Here is a 24,372-nt window from a genome sequence, read left to right on the forward strand (position 1 = left end):
TATCACCAATGTTAATTATGCAGAACTACCGCACACCTCACATAACTGTATCAAACGTTTTGAGTCAATTGCAACGGGTTAACAAAGAAAATCCGGAAGAAAATATTCAGCAACCGAATTAATCCGTTTCAATGTTTTGGTAGCCTACGTAATATGCTGTCCCAGCACGAATGCTTAGCATTTTATAAAACGAATACTAAAGCAAGAAAAGAACAGAAGAGCACACGTTATAATTCCAAGACGTTGACAGGCTATAACCAAAAGTAGGCTACTGCGCCGCATAACATACAAGTTTGATTTGAAGTTATTATGAAAATAAATTGGTTTGCCGCTGCATATTTTCAAACATGGCGGGTAATGGCGGAAAATAAATACAACACAAATGCTACGAGTACTCGACCAATCAGAAATGTTCAGCGCTGCAAGCTCCACCCAAAAGGTTCCTGTACTTTCGGAAAGTACTACCCCCCGAGCAGGAACGTTTTGGGGGGTAAAACAAAGCCCCCAGAACTAAATTTAGACCCTAGTTCCTGCGGTGGAAACGCACTGAGTTCCTCAAAAGGTTCCTAGTTCCGGGGTATAGTTCCTGCGGTGGAAACGCGGCTTAAGTCTCCCTTCTCCCCTACTCAGGTGCTGGATCCTTCCTTGCCCTATGCTTGCTTCTTGTCTTTTGCTCCTTGCCTGTTGCCTGCCCGTTGCCTGTTCCCTGCCTGCTTGCCCGTTGTGGTAGTTTTTGTTCTCAACGTGTTTGTAATGACCGCCCTGCGAGGCTTTCTGTTCCCTTTGTTCCGTTATTTTCAGTAAAGTCTTTGTTCTCCCTCCTTTTGGAGTTCTGAGGGTTTTTTTTTTTCTCCCCTGCACTCTGTGCTTGGGTCCATTCCTGCGCCCACCCTGACAGAAAGATCCAGCCAGTGCTGGACCCAGCAGAGGGGTTTTTTTTTTTTTTTTTTTTTTTTTCCCTGCACTCTGCGCTTGGGTCCATTCCTGCACCCACCCTGACACTTTCCTGAACCTGGTTTTACTTCGGACTTAGATGGTCTAACGGGACCTGCGCTCGAATGTAAGAGTGTCAAAAATCCAGATCTGTACATATTGAACAGTAAGGCACTGTACAGATGTTGTGTAAAGGCTTCAAACGGTTAATTAAATTGAAGTGACACTGAGAGGAAAACCTACATCCAGATAGTGCTGTTAAATCAGTGTGGTATGGAAGCATAATCCCTACATGAAGTTAATAGAGAACGCAAACTGGGCTGTTGCATTTGTATTTGAATGATGTCTTGATTTTTGTGCACATCAAATGAAAATGAAATGCAATTTCCGATTTGCATTTTAATTTGAAATGACTGGCTTATGGTTCCTTAGTGTTTTTTTTTTATAAAGCCCCTCTGAAGAACATCAGGTGATCTCCAGTGGAGAATCCTACATGGTACTATTGCTGTTAATATTTTAATTCTGTGATTAATCCAAAAGGTTTTGGTCATTGTCCTTTTTGTGGAATGGTGGAGACCATCCTTCACTGTCATGTTGATTGAAGAAGACCTAAAGCATTATTTAAGGGGTTGGAAAACTAGCTTAGTAGCTTCCATAAAACGTGCTGATTGAAGCTCAAAACAACTTTAAAGTTTAGAGCTGGTTACAAAAAGTCTAATTTGTCAAAGTGGCAACTGATTGACCCAACAGTGCAGTTCTGATGGATCTTTGGCAACTGGATCTTTGGCACTATTTTGAGATTAATTTTGTTTTTATATATATTATATAAAAAATATTGCATTTTTATATCAGTTTGTTGTATTTTTTCCAGAAATACTCTTCCCATGTATTTATTGAGAATCATGTCAATTAAATAAAGCATATTTAAAATGAACTAGTAAATTTCCTTCTCTTCCTCTCAAACTGTGCCAGGTTGGTTTTTTGTTTATTGGAGGAGGTGTGTCAGAGGGAGAGTTTGGCTTTTACACCTGGGATTTCTATTTTGGTACCGAGGTATCTTTTGCATTTTGTCTAGATAGGCTAAAGTGAAGGAGCACAATTAAAAATGGGAGGACTGAATTTAGTGAGCGTACTGTAAGGGAAAAATGAGAAATTACTGTTTACATATGTACTCGCTTTTATATAACCTTAAGAAATCATTTTAAATTTCTTTTCTGTCTAACTGAGAATTATTGGGAATGCATAGCCCCTCCCGTGCGTGTTCCTATTTTCCCCAGAAAACTGTCTCTGTATTTCTTCATTGTTTTAAGTCACTGTGACATGATAGCCTTGAAGAAGTCAGAATGTCTAAACAAGTCTGTATCACAGAAATCCAATGTTTTTAACCAGAGACAAGCTGCAAAACAGTTTGAGAGACAGGTTTTGCGAAAATTCCAGTACCCGCCTTTCACCTACTTTTAATTGTATAACATGAATGGCTTTTCACCTGTTCTGAGAGCTTTCATACAGACGTGGCGCTGTGTGGATTCTCCTATTCGGCTGAATAAAGGTATCTGAACTGAATATTGTGTGTACGTCTGGACTCTTTTTACCAACCGGGGGAAATGAAGGTAATTTCCACCACAGTACTGAGGGGGGCCTGTGTCTGTGTGTCTGAGGTATGTGTGTATGCTCACTACAAACTCAATACCAATAGAAATTTTGGTGAAGGGGCGTCAAAAGTCTGTCCCTTCCACTCTGTCCCTCTCCGTGTTTGGTCAGATCCAATAAAATTCATACCAGCAGATTCCCCTGCAGGTACAGCACATGGTCATAGCGGTTCCACACTTTTTCTCCTGCATTTCAATCAGGTCTGACCACTCTGTTCATTGGCAAAAGAATCCAATTCGGACATGAGATGGGGATTGGTGGGAGAAGGATTCGAATCGGACACGAGGAAATGGGGATTGGTGGAAGAAGGATCCGATTCGGACACGAGGAGATGGGGACTGGTGGGAGAAGGATCCGATTCGGACACGGGGAGACTGAGTTCAGGGAGAGCGGTCTGGGTCTCGGGCTGGGTCTGCTGCTCTGCTGCTGGATATGTTCTGATCTTCAGCACTGGCTGCTTGGTAACTGACTACAGGCTCTGCTTGCTTTTGTTCTTTGTGGTACTTCCAGAAAGCAAAGGCCCCCAACACCAGCAGCAGCACCACCAGCACTCCCAGCACTATCCCAGCCACTGCTCCAGCAGAGAGAGGAGGGGCTAAGAGAGAAAGAGGGACTCATTTAGGAGAAATGGAGCAGAGCAGGTCATAATCAGGCAGGAATACTTCAATTATAATATTAATAACAACAATAATAATAAAAATAATAATAAGAATAAAAAAAATAATAATAATACATTTACATTTAGCAAACATCCAGAGGGACTTACAAAAGTGGGACTCTGAGATGGAGCCCTGGGGAAGTCCTGTACTAAGTGCTAAGGCAGTGGGTTTCTATGATACAACCCTGCCATGTTACCTGATGCAAGCAGATAAGTTAGGAAAAGTACATCCCTTTGGAATTCCCAAGATACTGGTTTGTGGGCCAGGGTTACCATCAGGATCAACTGTATCAAACGGAGCAGGGAGGTCATTTTCCCAATGGCTTACAGCAGCCATAGCTCAGTGGAATAACAGAGTGGACCAATAAGATGCTGGGCCCTGCATCTGCACAAACACAAAGAGCTGAAGAGGAGGACTGTACCTGAGACGTGCAGAGAGACTGAGCCGATAGTCTTCTTAGTCTCGGGATCGGTCACCTTGTAGACTCCGGCATCCTCCAGTGTCACACCCCTCAGCAAAAGGGTGTAGTTCTGGGCCAGAAGCTCACATCTCTGAGCACAACGCTCCTCATACCTGGCTGGGCCTTTATTTGCATTGAATATCAGCACCTCATCTGAACCAAGGCCTGCACTGTATGTTACCCTCACTGGGTCTGCGGTATAGAGCGGTATGGAGAGCAAAACACCGGCCTTCACTGTGAGGTTCTGGGTTGGGTGGCCTGTGAGGACAGGGAATTCATTTACATATTTGCATATTTTACATTTTCATGCATATTTACAGGGGATATGAACACATTATCAACAGCAGTCAGCTTGATCATGTAAAAAGGTAAAAACAATACAGGGCAAATTATGGCATCCTACAAATTACTGGTGTCATTTCTCAGCAAATCCGAGGTATATTTCTGTATGAAATATTTTTATGTTTGCACTGATTAGAAGTAATATAAGAAAAAATAAACACACCAGAGCTGCTTGGCCTCGCTACAAAACGGAAGATTTAATTTTACCTGTAACAAAGAGACTGGCAGAATCTGGATTCCCACTCTCTTTTGGACTACTGTAGAAGCACTGGTAGTCGCCTTCATCAGAAAACCGTGCCTGTCTGATGGTTAAAGACATGTTTCCATAGAGGGCTTGTTCTGGGGAAACTGAAGTTCTGTTCTTGAACCTGGGCCCATATGTGATGATGTTCTTATGGAGCTGGTAAACGTTCTCTCCGCCTCTCTTCCAGAGGATATCCAGATCATAAGCACGTGCTTGTGTGTTAATTTTCCCAAAGCAAGGAAGACTGGCGGACATTCCCATCGCTATGGAAACATGTGATGGGACTGAGAGAGAGAGAGAGAGAGACAGGCAGACAGAGATTTACAAAGCACTCCTGGCACACAGGCATTGAACAGCACAACCATGGGGTAGATGAAGACCCTGATGCAGCATATACCACCCAAGGCTTTTATACAGACTAGAATGATTCTGTACCCCCAAAAACAATTGTAAGAATAATAATAGTATTATCCTTTGTCAAAAAACAATTTTTAGTTGTATCAAATCCACAAGCACTAAAAACATTCACTCAATCTGTTGAAAAAAGGCAACATGCACTGACCTCTAATTTCTAGTTTCACATCTGAAAGAGGGATCTCAGTCTCATCCTTGTACTGGCATTTGTAAATGCCGAGGTCACTGTACACCACGGGACTGAGGGTGAGGCTGTAGTTTCCCGGCTCTGTTAGGTATAAGGATTCCACGCGTCCCCGGAAGCCGTTTCCAGAAGAAAAGGCTCCGGTGTAGAGTTCGGCCACATGCAGCCAGTCAGGAAGCTCATCCTGCTGAAACCGCCACTCCACATCCCTGCTGGGGGCTCCATGGCAGGGAAGAGTGAGGGAGTGGCCAAAGCTCACAAATATGCGGACAGAGTAGACTGGAGATACTGCCAGCTGGGCTAGGAGAGGGAAGTTGGATGTTCAGTCAGCATAAGAGGGAAATTTCACAGGGCTGGACATTTCATGCATAAGAGAGAACTCTCTCAGGACTGGACCTTTCATGCATAAGAGGGAAATCTCTCAGGGCTGGGCCTTTCATGCATAAGAGGGAAATCTCACAGGGCTGGGCCATTCACGCAAAAGAATGAATAATTTATGGTTTAAATCATTTAAATCTTTTGTCCATCAATATGGCAGTTTTTATTTATTTATTTTTTTTTTATACATACACACACAATCATATACAATGCTGTAAAAAAGTGTTTCCCCCCTTCCTAATTTCTTTTATTATTGAATATTTGTCACACTGAATGGTTTCAGATTATGAGACAAAATATTATATTAGACAAAGAAACTAAGAGTAAAGTTTTACAAGCACATTATGCACATTATAATCAAAGGAAATTCCAAAAGAGGTTAGAAAAAAATTTGTTGAGATAGCCTACATCAGTCTGGTAAGCCACTATCACCTACATCAGTCTGGTAAGCCACTATCACCAAATGGGGAACACTTGGAACAGTGGTGAATCTTCCCATGAGTGGCCAGTCTGCCAAAATTTCTCCAAGGAAAACTCATCCAGGAAGTTAGAAAAGATCCCAGAAGAACATCCAAAGAACTCCTCTCAGCTTCGATCAGTGTTCACGACTCCACAATAAGAAAGAGACTCGGTTAAAATGGAATTCATGGGAAAGCAACAAGGTGGAAACCACTGCTAACCAAGAGAAATATCAATGCTTATCTCATATTTGCAAAAGAAAGAACCTGCATGGTCCCCAGGAATTTTGGGATAATGTTCTATGGACAGAAGAGTCAAATTGGAACTTTTTGGACGACACGTGTGCCATTATATCTGGGGTAAAGCAAATAGTTTTTTTTGAAGGTAGAGATTGAAGGTAAAAATGCACGTTCCCCGTCAAATTCACTCCCGCTCGGGACAGCACTTCGTGTAACTAGTCAAGTTAGGCTACTAGGCTAAACGCTACCTATTGTTAAAAACATTAGGCCTTCTACAAAATGCGGTATGAATAAGCAGACAAGCTGGGCAATTTATACGTTATCGCTCACATTGTAAATAGGTTTACATGGATAAGGGTGACAAATTTCATGTTTTTTCTAGCGGTAGGCTATGTGCATACATATAATAAATGACTCACTGACTTCATGCATTATTAATACATGTGCAGTAGCATCCCTGGCTGGGATGACACATTTTCTTGGGAGCATTGAGCAATGTGCGGACATCATCTTTTAATGCGATGTATCCTCGATCCAGAACCTGCAGAGACCTGCAAGTTTTTCAAATCCCCCTTTCTCAAGTCAATTCGCATCCTGCCCATTTTCTATAGCCACTTTTGAAATTTCACTTATCTACTTAAACGACCTTTAGGGTAAACGTCCCTATTAAGGCCACCAAATCCGCTTTTCAGACATTTTTAATATATACTGCCCCAATTTAAGTGAGAACATTTTAGTTGAAATGAAAGTCTAATCTCTCACTTGAAGTGTCAATAATTAATTTATACCAATTTCTAATGTTTTTATTGTTTAATACCTAAAGTACCCTTTAAGCCCCTGGGTGTTCCAAATAAGCCCACGTCATGATTTGTTGATAAATAAATATATATTTAAAAAATCTATTCAAATCTGTAATCTCTTAGCTCTCAATAGCTATTTTCATTTTGTCTCCACTCTTATCCTATGGCCTGTAAATGGCATTTGAAATAGGCGTGACCAGCCTTTTTGCTGTGCTGTCAACACAGAAAAAGCTAAACTTACAATATGTCTTCTTTGGAATGTAGCCAAAAAACTATTTACGAACAAAATCAAAACTATAGTGGAAATTAATTTTCAATACTTCATCTTTCAATATCTGTTGTTATTTTGTCTGTATCTCTATCCTATGGTGTGCTGTTGCCATTTGAAATAGCCCAAAATTTCTGGTCCAGCCAGCTGGTTGAAAATGCAGGTGTTTTTAAGATTTCTGAAGACTGACTGACTGAAAGAAAAACAATTTGTAGGTTCAATACTAATGTTCTAAGGATAGTAAATGAGTCAATTTCAGGATTTACAATTAAACAATAACTTTTCTTTATTTTCAAATGTTAATCACATTTAGGCTAGTAGTTTGAAAACATTGTAAAAACACATTTTAAAACCATTCAGTTCATTGTGGAGTAACATTAAAACATACAGTTCATTATGAGGAGACATCAGTCATAACATCTTGAAGCTCTTGTATCATTAGCCTATAACTTAAACAAAATAAACAAGAAAGATGTCAACATTTCTGCAATTTCTGCTTTCTCCTAGACTAAACGTAGGCCTATGCTCTTTGAGGTGATTGTATCGTTTTAGTAAGGCTATCATTTGCTCCATGCTCCATCTTAGTAGTGTAACATAACATAGGTTATAGGGTGGTCTAAGCTTTATTTTATTTGTTTGTTTCAATCTTTTTCCCACGTTGTGGTTGTCTTTGTCTTACGCTAAGAAGTCGTTCATGGCTTTCATCTTGTTTTTGTAGATTTTCAACGACCTCATGATTGCGCAAATAGAATGGTCCAGGTCCCTACAGCCCTGCTTTGCAGAGGATGAACTTGCGCTTCTATCATGCGTGGGCATGAACTGTAGTTCTTTTGTGTTTTAGTCATCTTAAACTAAAACTCATCTGAAAAGTAAAGATTTAAAAATTATTGCTAATGTTAAGATAGAACACAGGTCTATCCAGAATGAATTGACCTATGCAATATCACTGATATTTAAATGTGGGTATTAATTATCTGAATTATGGAGCTGATTCATCAGGTGAGGTCAAAATTAGGGAGGAAAATGTTTCAAAGGTCAAAAGGGAGAAAATCCCCATTGAAACACAGTAAAGTGGGCTTAATGGGAACAGGTGGGCTTAAAGGGAACATCAGTGAATTTATGATTAAAAGACAGAATATTTTATTCTACTCACATGACATTAAAAAACAACTATATGAAATAAATCTATATATGGTGCACTAACATAATATGAAAAGTATAAATTGATCATGTAGAGAAGTAATTAGCTATACTCATTTACATCCACCTCAGTCAGTGTGATTTTTTTGCTAGAGTCCCCTTTAAGCCCACCAGGTAAAAATGTTGATTAAAAAATAAATAAAGATAAACATACACATTTATTGTCTATTTAACAGTATAATAATATAAACTGCATACAAAAATATAAACTATACATGCTTATCATGCTTTATGTCATTGCAATGAACCATACTATGTAGCTACTGTATTGATGCAGCATGTGGTCTGTTTGCTAGCGTGCTAAAACTCATATTTTGATTTCAAAAGACAATATTTCTAATTCAGGTAATATTCTAACATATGTCTCATTCAAAACACTAATTACTTAAATTTTGATAACAAGTGAGTACTTTCCAAAAACAGGAGTAGAAATATACAAAAAATGTTATTTTCTGAGGGTACCAAAATCACCTAAGTTTTTTTGCAACTTCTTCTGGGATCAGCAGGCACATGCCACACATGTGCTTCGATAACTCAATATCGATAAATGTGATTGACTTACAATAAAAAGTGTCATTTACGTAACAAGCAGCTTCATTTGAAAAAACATCACACAGCAAAAAATGATGATGTATTTTTTTTTTATTTGACTCAGAAGTTGCAAGTGGGCTTATATGGTACGTGGGCTTAATAGGGACGTTTACCCTACATCACACTGTCTGGGGTGGATTTTTTTGCTAGACCACTAGGCAAAAATGTTAATTAAAAAATAAAGAAATAAAGATGAACACACACATGTATTGTTTATTTAACAGTATAATATAAACTGCGTACAAAACTGTAAACTATACATGCTTATCATGCTTTGTCATTGCAATGAACCATATTATGTAGCTACTGTATTGATGTAGCATGTGGTCTGTTTGCTAGCGTGCTAAAACTCATATTTTGATTTCATTAGAAACAATATTTCTAATTCAAGTAATTCTAATTCTAACATATGTCTCATTCAAAACACTAATCACTTAAATTTTGATAACAAATGAGTACTTACCAAAAACAGGAGTAGAAATATACAAAAAATGTTATTTTCGGAGGGTACCAAAATCATCTAAGTTTTTTTGCAACTTCTTCTACGATCAGCAGGCACATGGCACACGTGCTTCGATAACTCAATGTCGACAAATCTGATTGACTTACAATAAAAAGTGTAATTTATGTAATAAGCAGCTTCATTTGAAGAAATATCACACAGCAAAAAATTATGTAGTTTTTTTTTTATTTTTTATTTGACTCAGAAGTTGCAAGTGGGCTTATATGGTACGTGGGCATAATAGGGACGTTTACCCTCCTTTAAACCTTTAGAAACCAAACACTTTCACTAGTGCCAAATGCACGTGTGTAGCTTACTCACCCAACAGGACGCAAAAACTTGCAAATTTCATTACCGGCTGGGAATCGCTACGGAGGCATCCGACTAAAAACTATTAGTAATAGTATTACATTAAAATTCCTTAATTTAAACTCTATCCACTAAATCAGACGTCTTTTCTTCGCCGTGGCTCCGCTCCGCTGGCTAGCACAGAACCACGCTGCACATTCAGCAGTGCGAAGCTGTCCCCAAAACATAAAGTTGAGATTCCGGTTTCCTTTAGCCTATGATTTTTATCTTTGCAGTTTTGGCGGTTGTAAAACCAACGACTTACTGCCACAATGCCAACTGACATCTGTTTCGTTTCCATGGAGAAACGGGACTACTTCGGAGTCTGTATACTGATTGCTGGTCAAGTTGAGTTTGGGTTTATTTATTCTGTTTGTTTATTTCTTTTCTTTCTTTGAGTAGGATATGATGTCGTTTTGGGTATAGTTGATTTATTTATATGCTATTGTCATTTTTTAAAACTTCAGTTTCTTATTATTGTTATTATTATTAGACATATTATTATTGTTATTATTATTGCTGTTGTTATTAGTATTATTATTATTGTTGTTATTATTATTAATAATAATTTGTGGGCAAAATTTGAGAGAAATAAAATCTTTGTGCACATAGAACAAATCTTTGAGCTATTATTTAAATGCATTAAAAATGGCTGCAAAAATAAAAGTGTTGCGTTTATATTTTTGTTCAGTATAAATTTGCAAGGGTAAATGCAGCACTCGCAAAAACAGCAAAAAACAGTTTAAAAAATGTAAAAGTCACAAAAGGGCACAAAAGCACAGAATCTCTAGGCTAACCAGATAGTCAGCTCCTGCCTTCCTCTTGTCCTCTGTGTTGCGGTTGGTAAGAGGAAGCTTCTGATGATGTATTACAGGGCAGAATGTCCACTGCCACAGCATGGCGATTGTCCATAGTTAGCTACCATCTTTGTTATGTTTATTTTAATTTTATTAATTCTTATATTTCAGTGGTAAGGGCACATGATGGGGCATGGAGGAGAGAGAGGCTGCTACGTGAAAAAAAACATCTTGGCAATGATGTGTGAACATGAATCCAATGTAAATACACAGTCAGTTAGCAGGTTATATTTCAGGGTATTTCATGGAAGCTATATCGTCAGTTTTGTAATGAGGTATGCATATATGTGAAAATTCATGAATAATGAGATGTTCTTGTCGAAACAATTGATAGTTTAATTACAAATGTCATTAAAAATCTCATTTACATGATAGGCTTCATGGCAGATGATGAAAAACACAAAAAGATCATCATGAAGTTAATTATTAGTGAATCCATAAATTATAAATGTGTGCTTGGGTATATTACTGAAGCTAACCTCTAAATCAGGGTGGAAAATTAACTTTTTTAACCAAATTCTACCAGCCACCCAAGGATTTTTTTATTTATTTTATTTTTTTCAAACAGCATTGTTTATGAGATTATTAACTGAACTTTTCCCCTCAGGCTAATGGAAAACATTTTCCAAAAGACAAGCTGCCCTTTAAAGTTGCATCATGTAATTTACAAACTCACTTTAGAAACTTGCATACTATGTATACGATGGATGTTTTAAAAGTCCTCCGTCTCTTACCATGAGCTTAGTCTCTGCCTCACTGCCTGCTGTACTGCTGTCAAAAAATGCAGTCTCCTTTCGGAAAGTTACAAGCAAACCATGTAAGATCCCTGAGAATTGTCGCCACGCTTGTCAAACCCCCCCCCCACACCCACCCACCTACCCACCTCACCTCCCTCCTCTTGTCCCCGGACACCGAAGCACAGAAGCGATAAGGAACAAAGGAAGAAGAAGGGGTTGAGAGGTGTGGGTGTCGGCAAGGGACTGTTAGATCTGCTAACGGGCTGAGGCTGTACTGGGCTCTCAGGTCTGGTGGCAGCTGCCTGCTCTGAGAGAGAGAGAGAGAGAGAGAGAGGGAGGAGAGAGAGTGAGAGAGAGGAAGAGAGAAAAGAAAGGAGGGGGGAGAAAGAGAGAGAGAGTGAGAGGAACCATCTAACTGCTGCTGGGCTGAGGGCTGAACGCCAGGCTGAGAGGGTGGACTTTCTACAGTGAGTGACAGGAGAGAGCCAATCGGAAGTCAGCTCTTGGTGATGTCACAATGAGGCGTGAGGTGCTTTCAGGTACAGTATGTGCATAAGGTGTTTTCCCATTTTCCACTGCCTCATTTGATAAGAATATTACACCCTGAGAAAGTAATTTCTAATTATTTCTGATTTGATGTTTATATACATGTTACTTCTCACCCAGCCATACACATTGATCTATGAGGGAGACAGACGTGACGTGATTTGTCAGCAGTCAAAATGGCAGACAACCCATTAAAAACATTTTCTTTTATATTCCTAATTTTTGAGGAATTCCCAGTTGTCACTTTATTCCTATCCTATTGCTGCAATGCCCTTTGTCAGTTAAAGAAGGTGTATGCCATTTTAAGGGTCCCCCTAAACATTGTGCAGTCACCTGCACAGCTAGGTGAGACTTTGGTTACTTAGCCAATCAAATCATGTCATTCCTTGATGATATTTTAGGCAGTTATGCATCGCCCCTAAGAAACCCTCTGTGCTGGCATGGTCAGGGTTTGTGACCAGTCGAGGGGTGTCACCAAAGGACATCGACCTATACTTCCATCATTACTTAATGAATACCTGAAGAACAAATTCACTGTACAAATCAAAAGTAACAGATACTGTACATGGCACTAGTGCCAGCTGTGTGGCAAGTTAATAAAGTGGCAATGGAGCTTTGATGAATATCAGGGTTTTTCAGAATCAAACCCTTAAGCACCGCGCTACTGCTGTGTTTTTGACCACAGTTGTTAAAAGCTGAATCGTTTCAGGAAATATCCATTATATAAATACAATGTAACAAAAAAATAAGTTTGATGAGGGCGCATGTTTAACAATTTTTAGAGAAAACCCTGCGCCTCTATCATGATTGGCTGATTGATATAAAGTTGACCCCTGCGCATACATTGGGCATCAGAAAGCATGTATAAATTTGGGATCTTTTTAGCTTCCCTTTCAGTTGAAGTGAAACAGTGTGCAGAAGACAGAAGTTGAGGCAGGCCGCTGATAATATATTCACCAGGTGTCAGAGTCCGTGAGCCAGTTCATAACGACAGCACCGTATCATCCTAAATGCTAACGTCACCCCTCCGTTATAATTCAGGTTTTGGAAAAAGCTCTGGGCTTCCCACTGTAATCTCTGGATAATTAACCCACCTGAAACGAAACAAAATTGGCCACTCAAAGTACAAAGAGTGGAAGGAATTGCTCAAATGCATTTCAAAAACACGGGAGAAAAGGGGGGAGACATTTAATTAATCAGGCGAAGGTTGGATTTAGCACCGACTTGACAGGGAAGGGACACAGTACAGACAAGACAGACTTGCCCAATGCCCACATCGTCTCGAGGCTAACTGTAATCTAGGACCCCGTCGAAACCATTACTTTGCGCGACGAGACACGTCCAAACGACGGTTAAATACTTTACACAAATTACAGTAAATAGACTATTTTTGCAGTAAAATTAACACTTGTGTCTGCATGTTAGCTGTAGGGCCAGTAGGGAAACGGTGAACGTGTTATGCCTGATTCTGAGAGTGATATGACCCCGATCTCATTTCACTTGAGTCGGGATAGCAAGAGATAGATCCACAGATCTACTTGCGGTGTAATAACGCACTGGATTCCCAAAGAATTCTTGTTTGTGTGAGCGTGTTCATGAGTTTCAGTGGTTGGCTTCAGCTCCTGATTGACAGGCACACTCAAAGCACTCGCGTCACTGAGATGACACACCTGCTCAATCAGGAGAGGTGCTACAGAAGAGCTGCTGAGCTATATTACTCAGTGTGTGTGTGTGCATGTGTGTGCGTGTGCACACATGCATGTCTGCCTGTCTCTGCCTCACTCCCTCTCATGTATCTTTGTATATGTGTTAGCCTGTGTGTAAGCGAATGTTTCTGTATTTGTACAAGCAGGCATTCACATATGTAAAGTACACGTGTGTCGTGCCTGTAGTATTTACACGTGAGTTTGTATGCATTAGCTTATGCTTGAAGAAGTGATCTCCCCAGTGCATGAACAAAGCCATATGGGAGAGTTTGAAAGAAGAAAACTGTATAAGATATATAAAAATGACAGCACTAAGAGTAATAAGGCTGAATATTGTAATATGTGTGCTAAGGTTAAAAAAGAACCATGAGAAGCCAAGAGGCTCTTTGAAAGGCAAATTGCCCAAAATGCAAAAAGTAATCCTAAACGTTATTTCAATACTGTAGTAAGAGGAGGAAAGTCAAGGTGGATATCAGTTGCATCATGAATTAAGAAGGAGCATTGCTTTCCATGCATAAAGATATTGCTGATGCCTTAAATTGTTATTTTGTTGAGAGTTTTATAGAGAAGAGGTTATCAATAGACTGGAAGACATATTCAGTAATCAGAATGTTTTATCAGATATTGAGATAAAGGAGAAAGAAGTACTGGATGAATTACTTAAACTAAAGACAAATAAGGCAGCAGACCCTGGTGGCATATACCAAGACTTATGATATTATATACTTAGATTTCCAAAAGGTATTTGATAAGGTACCACACGAGAGACTTGTTAGTAAAATGAAGACAGTTGGAATTAGAGGATGTATTTCAAAGTGGATTCAAAACTGGCTACAGGGTAGAACACAAAGATTAGTAGTAGGAGGGATATTATCTGAGCAGGGAACTGTTGGAAGTAGCGTCTCACAAGGATCGTTGCTGGGACCACTGCTCTTCCTCATATATACCAATGACCATGGCAGGGATATAGAAAGTACATACAAAAATAGATACAAACCTTTGAGGCCCAGCTAATAGTTCAGAATCTACTATTAAGTAATCCAAGAATATTGGAAACCTGGAAAATGAAATTGAATATAACCAAATGTAAAGTTCTGCATGTGGAAAATAAAAACAGTAGGCAGAATTACTTTATCAGAGGAACATAATTGGAATGTGCTCAGTTTGAGACTAGTGTAATGGTTGATCAAAGCCTTCCAGGTTCTAGGCACTGTGCTGTAGCAGTAAAATAGGCCAACAGGATGCTGGGATATATATCCAAAAGTACTGAGTATAAATCCAAGGAAGTTATACTCATCTTCTACAATACATTTGTTAGACCACACTTGGAGCATTGTGTGCAGTTCTGGGGACCGTACTACAAGAAAGATACATAAGCTCTGGAAAAGGTTCAAAGCAACAAAATTGATTCCCGGTATGAAAGATAAAAGCTATGAGGAAAGACTTAAGATGCTTAATCTCTTCAAGTTTAGTAAAAATAGACTCAGAGTGATTTGATTTAGGCTTTTAAATTCATAAAGGGGATCAACAAAGTTAACTGCAAGAGATTCTTAAGGTTAAGCTCAGTTGGTAGAACAAAGGGACATAAATGTAAATTAGCAAGAGTAGTTAATGTGTGGAATAGCTTGCCAGGCCACGTAGTAGAGACAGAAACTGTGGGGATATTCAAGACTAAGCTTGATACGGTATTAGATACGATCTAGTCTGTAGAGCACTAATTTAGTGAGGCACATGGCGGGCATTGTTCGGCTGAATGGCCTGTTCTCGTCTTAATGATATGTTATGTTATTTATACACATGGGTATGTATTTGGCTGTGCGAATATATTGGCCTACGTTTCTGCATGTGTGTGGATGCTTAAGACATCTATAATTTTATGACTGTGTCTGTGATTGTCTGTGTTGTCATCTTAGTCCGGACAAGCTGTCACTATTTTACTAGCCCCACCTCACAGCCTCTCTCTGGGGTCTGCTGACCGTCCCTCAAAGATGACAGAGGACACTTCCGAAACAGCATTCTGTGCCCTTCAAAGCACCCTGAACAGCAAAGCTCAGACCCACCCGAAAAATGTACAAACGACACATTTATTCTCGTTATTTATTATGACACTTTTTATATTACTATTATAGTTATTATTGTGATTATGATTAAGAAGGCCTGGGACCAGCTCAGGTTGGTACACTTTCATACACTTCATATTTGTACTGAATCCCATTCTCCTCCTGTATTCCCTCTGGTACTCCTGGGAACCTGCAGAGCAAAGACATGGAAAGCTTTCGTTAGTGCCTACACCTTATTTCACCCACTTTAACAGACTTGGGCAGGGAAGCACTAGAGCGCTAAAAATCTCTGCTCTCTGGCTAACGAGCTGAACTAGCACATGTTTAATTTGTGCCAAATGACTACAAATTCAGGTAGTGTACACAATCACATGGTGTCCACTTCATAAAACTCGCTTTACGTCCAGCTTTTAGCTCCAAGAAGTGTCCTCTCTCAGCAGCTTGGCCTATACACACAATGGCTTTTATGGCTTTGTTAAAGTAGCTGATATACCTGACTTTGATTTGTATAGTGCTGTCGCTAAGATTTAAAACAGAACCATATGTTTGAATGGTTACCACTGTGCATACTGCATTCAGAATTATATTCTGAATATAATTCATCTGAGAATGACAGAACAAGAGATAGAGAGAAAAGCGTGAGAGACTGAAAAAAGAAAAACAGAGGGGGTGGAAGAAAAACTGGGAAAGAAATTGAGAGAAAGTGAAATGATAGAAAGAGGAAGAGAAAGAGAGAGGGAGTAGGAACACATCAAAGTCTACCCCACTCACCCTGGCAGGAGGCGGAAGATGGCGGGATTGATAGAGGGCAGGAAGGTGTCGCAGTCAAACTGCTGCAGGACCCGGGTCACGAATAGCCGCCTCTGACCCTGGGCCTCCATCACTTCCTGGGGATCCCACAGGGAAACAATGGTTAATAAACATAGTGTGTGTGTGTGTGTGTCTGTGTGTGTGAGAGAGTTTTCTTTCAGCCCTACACAGTAAAATGTTCAGTGTTAAATCAACATTAACAGCTGTGGAGTTGAATTTACACTGGACAATTTACAGTGTACCACAGCCAGGATGAAGACGCAACAGCTTGCATCTCAGGCCTAATAACCAAAGAACTGGTGCAATGCTAAGTGTAGGAGGTCCTCATTCACAGCGTATCCTTGAATCATTTCCATGACGACAGGGAGCCAGAAGAGAGCTGCTTTGCGTTAGCTGTACACAAACAGACAGGACTGTGTGCGTGCGTTTATGAGTGTGTGTTTGTGCGCATGTGTGACATCCATGCGCACATCAGTAGGTAGGTATGGTGGGGACAGAGGTTTGACAAAGAGCACCAAGAAACCAATTCACCACTACCATGACTTTACAGACCTGATGTGCGCAACTGTACGTTTGGTACATGTGAATGTGTGTGCGTGCGTGTGTGTGTAGGAGGGAGGAATTTAAGCACAAATTAGTTGAAAGGCTCAAGTGGACGTGCTGGAGGACAAGGAGAAAAGGATAGTGCGAGAGAAAAAGAAAGCTATTATAGCAACACTCTTTCATGATGTTTGATATGACCATGAAAGCAAGAAAGACATCTCCCTCCACAGCAAGGTCTCGGTCTCAAGTGAAGATTGCTTAATTATACTGTGAATGCCCAGTTGAAGATTCTATATTTTGCCAGATTTATGCCTTTAATTGGTTCAACCCCCTCATTTAAATTGTTTAACCCCCTCATTTTTGTTGAATGAGCAATTACGGGGAAATTACTTTTTCAAATGGACATTATGGGTATTTGATAACCTTTTTCATTAAATAAATGAAATAACTGTTTTGTGTATACTCACATTACCTTTGTCTAATAGTACATTTTATCAATAGATCTGAAATCATTCAGTGTGACAAATATGCAATAATAGAGGAAATCATAGGAAAATACTTTTTCACAGCACTGTAAATGTCCGATGGCTCCTAGAAACTGACAACCATTTGCCACGTCCTAAATCACACAATAGCATGAATGCAGCATATATACCATAAAGGTACAAATGACGCAATTTGATAGGGTGAAAAATATTTCGCTGTATAAATGCATGGTACTGTATGTAAAAATGTAATCTGTGTAAATTGATCTTGGGTAAGAGCATCTGCTGATTTTCTCAAGGTGTTCTGAATCTCCCTGTCTATATGGGTCTGAGTGACCTTCTCTAAAACAGTTGAGGGCGAAATGAGGCAATCAAAACTTCCTCACGGTAAATTGGGCGAAAGTGCCTTTCACTGGGGGCGTCAGGGCCGGCGCAGGCCAGAAGCCCGCTCGCATCACAGCTCTCCAGCACGCGTCGGCGTAACTCTACCCCCCAAATTAAATCATGACATCGGATCAAAGGCCCGGGTGACCTTACCTCACCGCGAGGGGGGTTCTCTTTCATCCTGTTATAGCACGGAGGGATAAAAACACACTGTGTGTGTGTGTATGAGTGTACGGAGGGGCAGAGATAAAGCAACAAAGAGGGGGAATCACCTACATTTAATAAGGTAGCCTAACTTAATTTAGAACTCAGTTCATCTTTTACAGAGATGGGACTGTGTAGCCAATCAGATGTAGGGAATGGTTAGGTGGCCCGATGTAGATTTTTGTGGGAATTTTATGGGAATCTGCCCAGGACACAGAGGTTAACTGCAGAAAGAGAAAGGGGGAGAGGGAGAGCCTTTTGACTTTTAAAAGCTCTGTTTCACTTTTGTCAAAAAGAGCACAGCAGGGGCGGGATTTTTTCCATGGGTACAGAGATGAAAGTTGCATCCTTTTGTCATCCTTTTCACCAACGTAACAAAGGACGAGAACCTCAAACCCACCAAGGACCTGGGCCATCATAACTGAGCCCAGTGCAGTACCGTTTCCTGTTTCCACCTTCAGATAATTCCATTTAAAGGTGGGAGAGGCTATTAACAGATACTGCTGTACAACTGAGGACTTGGTTTCCAAGTGAAGCAGGGGAACCACAGCCACAGCTGTCTGATAAGTGCCACTACAGAGCCCTTCTGTGTCTGTCCACAGCGAAGCCTCAGGACCAGCATTAACAAGCACCTGCCAGTGAAATCAGCCTCCTACATACGCACGCACGCACACGGTAAATGGTAAATGGTAAATGGATTGCATTTATATAGCACTTTTATCCAAAGCGCTTTACAATGTATGCCTCTCATTCACCAGAGCAGTAAGGGGTTAGGTGTCTTGCTCAGGTACACTTCGACATACCCACGGCGGGGATCGAACCGGCAACCTTCCGACTGCCAGACAATCGCTCCTACCTCCTGAGCTATGTCGACCCCACACACACACGCATACACACACACGCATAAATGCAAATACACACACACACACGTGCACACACACATAAATGCAAATACACACACACACACATAAATGCAAATATACACACATACGCAATTCATAAATAATCTCCAGGATTTTTCTCAGACCGATGGCTTGTATGGAAATAGCCCACCTGTGTGTTTCAATAGCAGGGAGCTTCAGAGGGGACAAAAAGCCTGAATACATAAAATAACCATCACAATTAGGGCACGAGTACAAACAGAGAGGGAACGCTTTCATGTCTTCATAACAAAAACCTCCATTAAGGGCCAGAATAGAATAAAGATTTACAAAATGAATACATCCTTGCCTGTGTGGCCCTGAACGCTAATATTTGTGAGTCTCGTTTTACTGTAAAAAGGACCGATACTGAAACTCAGGTAAACCTTAGTTAGTTTCATTATTGTGAGGAAATGGATCTGATGCAATGCAAACATTTGCATGGGTGTAAATGTGTCGAAGTTGCTAAGGCACAACAACCCATGCCATTACATTTTAGCCAATTAGCAGACGCTGTTGTCTGGACTGACTCACGCAGCTTATATTGTTTACATACAATCAATTTATACAGTTGAATACTCACTGAAGGTGTACAGATTAAGAATTTTGCTTAAGGTTACAAATGCTTTGCCACAGCTGGGCAGTGAACCTACGATCCCAGAGCTACAAATTCCAATATCTGTAACCTCTGTAAAGCAGGGCTGGGGGTGGCCAGGCTCATGCGGTGAACAAACAGGTCAAAACCACCAATGCAATAGAAATACATAAGTAAACACAAAAAGGCCAATCTGGCAACCAAATGCCTCAAAGGCAAAGGAACAACAAAAAACAAATAAACAAACCGGCATCAACCCACCCACAACCCAAACACTGTCCAAAAACTTTCCTAAAAGGCCTGCCATGCAGGCCCTTTATATTAGGCCCAATAATGAGGTAATGGGCCACAGTTGTAGTGAGTACAATGTCTCGCAGCTGCGGCCATACCTGTGAGTACGGCCACTGCTGCCCTCTGGTGGACAGCACCTTTCTTTCCTAGCACCACACCTCGAACACAAGAGGCATCGGCAGACAAAAAAGCATACTGCAGCCCCTCTACTGTACATGACTGACAGGGCGTGGCTCTGACTTGAATGACATTACTCACCTTATAAACGGTGCTGCCTCCAATGACCCACACCTGGTCCACCTGCCCTGCTAGTTTGGCGGTGTCCAGCAGGTGGAGTGCTGAGCTGAAATCAGGGGCCAGGTGATGAGCACCCTCTGGGGTCTCTCTTCACACACACACAGGCATGCACACACACCCACACGCACGCACACACACAGAACAGCAATGTTATGGCACTGTTATTACGGCTTTAGTGGAGTCACCCACTACCACAACACCTTCTCGGTATCCTTAGGTGACACATAACATATGCTGTGGACTTTGCAGTGACTGATAAGGATACTGAACTCTAGACCCAGGCTTAAGTGTTGTTAGGACACTCATTTCACAACGCAGTGAAATATAATTGGCATCTAGTGAACTAGTGAAATATAATGGGCAAAAGGAAAAAGTGTGTGTATGTGACAGAGAGAGAGAGGGAGTGAGAGAGAAAGAAAAAAGAACCTACTTCAGTTGCCTGCTGAGCACAATGTTGATTCGGTTCTTCAGCGGCCTGTTTTGAGCCGGAATGGAGAACCAGGTATTCCTCCCCATGATCACCACGTTCTGCCTCCCTGTTGAGAGAAACACGCCCACAGCTTTTGACAGCTGCAGGAAAACCACTATGGCGACTTAGTGCATTTATCAAAATACATTAAAAATAACCTCTTGATCAAATGTCTGAGAGATAAAGTGGCTTAACTGGATATAAACTGACAATATTTTACAAATGTATTTTATAACCTGTATAAACGTTCATTTGCATATATCATAATACGGTACTGTGCCGGGCACATCTCGTACACAGTATTATAAAACTATGGGGAATCAAGTATTTATCAAAAGAGATCTTTAAGTGACGCAATACTTCCCCCTTCTGGCTACATCTCTCAAGTTTAAAGTTCAAAATTTACAATTATTTTATACAGCCTTGAAACCTTGAAAAAGTTTTCTACCTTCAATTGAAGGAGTCGCGGTCATCCTCTGGAAAAATTTTAATTCGTTACTAAAATGCAAAATTACATAACATGAAAAAATTAAACAATGATCTAAATCTGCATTTATTTCGCAGTAAAATTGTATGCTGAGTATATGGCGTTTTGCTATATCATAAATTGAACAAATAAACCATAACATTTTCTTATTTAGAAAACTAAATTGTTTCACTGGCTCCGTATTTAAACATAGGTTATGCTTTATATATGGTTGGTTATTATACTGAAATAATTCCATATAGCTAGCCTGCTTAGGTCGAAGAAAATATCGATCATTCAAGCAAGTTATAACATCCCAGCTAGCAAGCAATTTTGCAAGCAAGTAAAACCAGAAGTGTTAACGTATAGCCTAACTGGTATTCTATTCTGTCAAATATTTAGCAAGGAATGCACCTTTGCAAATGTAACAGTTTTTTACGTCTTACTTGAGTCGTATTGAGTGCCAGGGAAGTTGTCCTTTGTTTCCAATGCCCATATCTGGGCAAACTGCAACAATACTGTTCAGAATGCGAGACATGACTAGGCCGCTTACTGCATGTTTGCTTTCTAGAAAACAAAAGCACATATGCAAGCGTTTTATTCTAGTGGTGGCTCATTTAACAGTGAGTCCACACATTTCGCGCCAGCACAGGGCAAGAATCGGAAGTGACATCATCAAAACAGACTTCCCCCGCCCACATTTTACATCTACAAAACGTAGTCAGCTGTTTAAAAAATTCTATGTAAATATTTACATATATATTTGTATAAAAATGCGTCTGGTAATTGTTCAGTTAATGACAACTGTATTACTTACAACTGTACTTTTTGAATAAATGACAGCGCAGATTTCTGCTACATTAGCTAGATAGGTGGTCAACTAATCCAGAATGAGAACACGCTTTGCAATGAATCGATTTTAAAAGTGTATAACAACAATCATTTTGAGGACCACTGATTCGAAACTAGCCAGTAAGCAAGCAAGGCTTTATGCTTGCCATATTTGCGCATGCCCGTAGGACCCCAAAACGTCACGCAAGCGCCAACAAGAAGTTCGCCGGGACGAACATAAGGGCTTGGACTGCATTGTGTAGTTTTCTGCAGGTTTCATGCGGTAGTTTTCTATCTATTGCATGACATGTGTTTTCAACTGAGGTTTGCAGGTGCATGAAAACAGCAATTTTGCACGAGTGCCAAATTAAGTTACCCAAATCTTGTCAACAATGCCGAAGTCAGTCAAGAAGTCCAGCGCGCAAACGTCCATTAGCAGATTCTTCAGTGGGTTTAATAAGCAGGCAAATGTCAGCAGAACTTCATCCGGGATTAAACCTGCAAATGCTGGACACTTCGGGCTCGCGGGCAAGGTAAGTGCAAAGGTGTCCGAGCCTTACAGCGTATAAGGTCCGAACCGGTCAACGTGGTGATCGCGTGCATTGAAACTACTACGAGTGAGTGCAGGAAACAGGGGACGCCGCCGGTGACATGCATGCATATTTCTTAACCAGCTACTATATCTGGCTTCGTGCAAGACAGTTGAGTAGTGTAGCGCTTATATAGCTAATATTGTTCATCAATGGCATGAAATGACAGTTTTGAGAATGCACATGTTCAAAATGTACGCATGCAAACAGCTATGTCGTTTTAAAGATATACTTGTAGGTTTTCGTAAACGACATATGTGGTTAATAGGGCAATCCATCATATTTCTGCGCAGCTCACGGTCACCAGCTAGGCGCCTTCATCTCTGGTCGATACTGCATTTCTCTGAAATAGTTGTAGGAAGCAGAAATGTGAACGCATTTGTTTATTTGGCTTACTGATTCTGTTGTGAATGTTCGGTCGGGAACGTAGAAGAAACTCCCTTCCAACGAAGAAGAATCCGGCAACAAACGAGCAAAACTGTCCCACGATACAGAGGATGATGACACGGGCTGCATCTTCGTTTGCAGTAATAAAGTTACAGGTGGGAATTTGTTCTGAGTCTACTAAATGTAGCGAGTCAGCTGCTAGGAGTTAATGTTGCGGTGTACATTATGTAATTAGCTCCTTACAGTAATTGGATCTTGGACTTGGCGTTTTAAAAATGTCTACTGTGGCCGTATGGTCTGGATCCCTTCACGAAGGTTGCTGTTAAGGTAATGTCATTGCTCAGGCTTGCTGAATGGCAGTGTTGTTCCACTGGAGTCATGCAGCGATTCTGGCCTAATCAGCATCATTGATTTGAAATGATCTGCAGTCTTCCAACTTTCCTTGTGTTCTTCTGCTTTCGGTTTAAAAATGTCTGAAATATTAGGCATGCATGGCCACCGCCACTATAGTGGAGCAAGCCCCCCAGAATAGTAATAAAATGAGGAGGGGGCAGGGCCAGTGTGTCAAAGAGGATTGTGATTGACAGATCTTCCTCAAGCTGCTATTTCTCCATGCGCAGATGCAGGGACGGCCGGCTCCAGACGCAGCCTCTCCTCCAGCACTCTGCTGCGGCTGAAGGGCTTCAGCTGCCAGGGAGACTCTGGCCCCCCAGAGCCAGGGAACTGGGTTGGGGCCCACAGCAGAGACCCAGGGGACGCAGCCATGGGGAGGGGCACATCAGGAAGAGAGGAGGAGGAGGAGGATATCAAAGGGGAAAACAGCCCTGAGAGCATAGCTAAAGGACAGGTCAGAGGAAGTGGACACGTATATAATAATAATAATAAATGAAAAATAAATAAATAAATAATAATAATAATGATGATGATAATAATCATAACAATACTGAAAATGGGGTTTGGGGCCATTTCAGTTTCAGTTTGGTATTGCGGAACATAGTTTCAATTTGCCTGATGAATGGAAAAATGGTAATACTTTTCTGTGAGGATTTCTTGAAATTCAATATATTTCCTGAGCTCACTGACTTGTATGCTGATTGACCCTAACTATAATAGTTTGTTCTTACAGTGGGTTTTTCATGAACCCAGAGACCCTGCTCAGCGTGGCACGAAGTAGAGAAAAAAACTAGACCTTTAGTCTCTGTTTGAGCCCATCAAGTAGTTTGGTTTGTAATTCCCTTTTCTGGATATGGTCTCTGCCATTTTGTTCGTGTCTCCAAAGGGTTCGGCTCAGGGACTCAACCTGAGGCAGTTTGCGAAGCCGGGCAGTGGCGGAGTGGGCCCCGCCAAAAAGAGTCCCACGGAGACCAGCGCCCCCAACAAGAGAACCAAGAGCATCTACACTCCGCTGGAGCTGCAGTACTTGGAGATTAAGGAGAAGCACAAGGACGTTCTGCTCTGCGTGGAGTGTGGCTACAAGTACCGGTTCTTTGGGGAAGATGCAGAGGTGAGCGCTTGGGTCAGGA

At 40.8% G+C, this 24,372-nt stretch overlaps 4 protein-coding genes across 9 annotated transcripts in view; 1 reads left to right on the forward strand and 3 right to left on the reverse strand.

The window, feature by feature from the left end:
* The window catches only part of LOC118206657, an 89,221-nt gene extending 79,531 nt beyond the window's left edge, over positions 1 to 9,690 (reverse strand). Inside the window, exon 1 of the mRNA XM_035379598.1 lies at positions 9,645 to 9,690. Coding sequence (XP_035235489.1) covers positions 9,645 to 9,675 — 31 coding nt within the window. The 5' untranslated portion in view covers positions 9,676 to 9,690. The remainder of the gene's footprint in view (positions 1 to 9,644) is intronic.
* Positions 1,368 to 11,376, reverse strand: LOC118206667. Of its 2 annotated transcripts, XM_035379627.1 has the most exons (6): positions 11,263 to 11,376; positions 4,851 to 5,186; positions 4,252 to 4,572; positions 3,664 to 3,960; positions 3,439 to 3,526; positions 1,368 to 3,178 (listed from the first exon to the last, which is right to left on the reverse strand). In XM_035379627.1, the coding sequence occupies exons 3-6, from the start codon at positions 4,547 to 4,549 to the stop codon at positions 3,028 to 3,030; spliced, it is 834 nt and encodes a 277-aa protein (XP_035235518.1). In that variant the 5' UTR covers positions 4,550 to 4,572; positions 4,851 to 5,186; positions 11,263 to 11,376; the 3' UTR covers positions 1,368 to 3,027. The 2 variants fall into 2 exon arrangements, 1 of the variants encoding a protein (XP_035235518.1); XR_004761222.1 differs by lacking the exons at positions 3,439 to 3,526; positions 11,263 to 11,376 and adding an exon at positions 5,701 to 6,696.
* Positions 11,377 to 15,585: 4,209 nt separating this feature from the next.
* On the reverse strand, positions 15,586 to 21,996 carry LOC118206669 (dihydrofolate reductase-like). 3 transcript variants are annotated; one of them, XM_035379632.1, is made up of 7 exons: positions 21,859 to 21,996; positions 21,488 to 21,608; positions 21,024 to 21,073; positions 20,537 to 20,642; positions 20,068 to 20,194; positions 16,349 to 16,464; positions 15,586 to 15,767 (listed from the first exon to the last, which is right to left on the reverse strand). In XM_035379632.1, exons 2-7 carry the CDS (start codon positions 21,577 to 21,579, stop codon positions 15,686 to 15,688), a joined length of 573 nt encoding a protein of 190 aa, XP_035235523.1. In that variant the 5' UTR covers positions 21,580 to 21,608; positions 21,859 to 21,996; the 3' UTR covers positions 15,586 to 15,685. The 3 variants fall into 3 exon arrangements, with proteins under 3 accessions (XP_035235523.1, XP_035235522.1, XP_035235524.1); XM_035379631.1 differs by lacking the exon at positions 21,859 to 21,996 and having other exon boundaries at positions 21,488 to 21,694; XM_035379633.1 differs by lacking the exons at positions 15,586 to 15,767; positions 16,349 to 16,464; positions 21,859 to 21,996 and adding an exon at positions 16,479 to 18,227 and having other exon boundaries at positions 21,488 to 21,694.
* Positions 21,997 to 22,005: 9 nt separating this feature from the next.
* Positions 22,006 to 24,372, forward strand: part of msh3 (mutS homolog 3 (E. coli)) — a 59,849-nt gene continuing 57,482 nt past the window's right edge. For all 3 annotated transcript variants that reach the window (XM_035379594.1, XM_035379595.1, XM_035379596.1), the window contains exons 1-4: positions 22,006 to 22,405; positions 22,893 to 23,004; positions 23,470 to 23,696; positions 24,129 to 24,353. In XM_035379594.1, coding sequence (XP_035235485.1) covers positions 22,265 to 22,405; positions 22,893 to 23,004; positions 23,470 to 23,696; positions 24,129 to 24,353 — 705 coding nt within the window. In that variant the 5' untranslated portion in view covers positions 22,006 to 22,264. The remainder of the gene's footprint in view (positions 22,406 to 22,892; positions 23,005 to 23,469; positions 23,697 to 24,128; positions 24,354 to 24,372) is intronic.

This window comes from Anguilla anguilla, chromosome 10 (assembly GCF_013347855.1).
Source record: "Anguilla anguilla isolate fAngAng1 chromosome 10, fAngAng1.pri, whole genome shotgun sequence".
Lineage (NCBI taxonomy): Eukaryota > Metazoa > Chordata > Actinopteri > Anguilliformes > Anguillidae > Anguilla > Anguilla anguilla.

Excerpts from the sequence above, each read along its gene's own strand:
- LOC118206667 (XM_035379627.1), bottom strand. The coding sequence starts at position 4,549 with ATGGGAATGTCCGCCAGTCTTCCTTGCTTTGGGAAAATTAACACACAA. Across the intron at positions 3,961-4,251 it reads TGCCAGTCTCTTTGTTACAG|GCCACCCAACCCAGAACCTC; the intron begins GTAAAATTAAAT and ends CTGTCCTCACAG. Across the intron at positions 3,527-3,663 it reads AGTCTCTCTGCACGTCTCAG|TTGATCCTGATGGTAACCCT; the intron begins GTACAGTCCTCC and ends CGTTTGATACAG.
- LOC118206669 (XM_035379631.1), bottom strand. The coding sequence starts at position 21,627 with ATGTGCTTTTGTTTTCTAGAAAGCAAACATGCAGTAAGCGGCCTAGTC. Across the intron at positions 21,074-21,487 it reads TGGCACTCAATACGACTCAA|TAACGAATTAAAATTTTTCC; the intron begins GTAAGACGTAAA and ends TTTGCATTTTAG. Across the intron at positions 15,768-16,348 it reads ATCTTCCGCCTCCTGCCAGG|GTTCCCAGGAGTACCAGAGG; the intron begins GTGAGTGGGGTA and ends TTTGCTCTGCAG.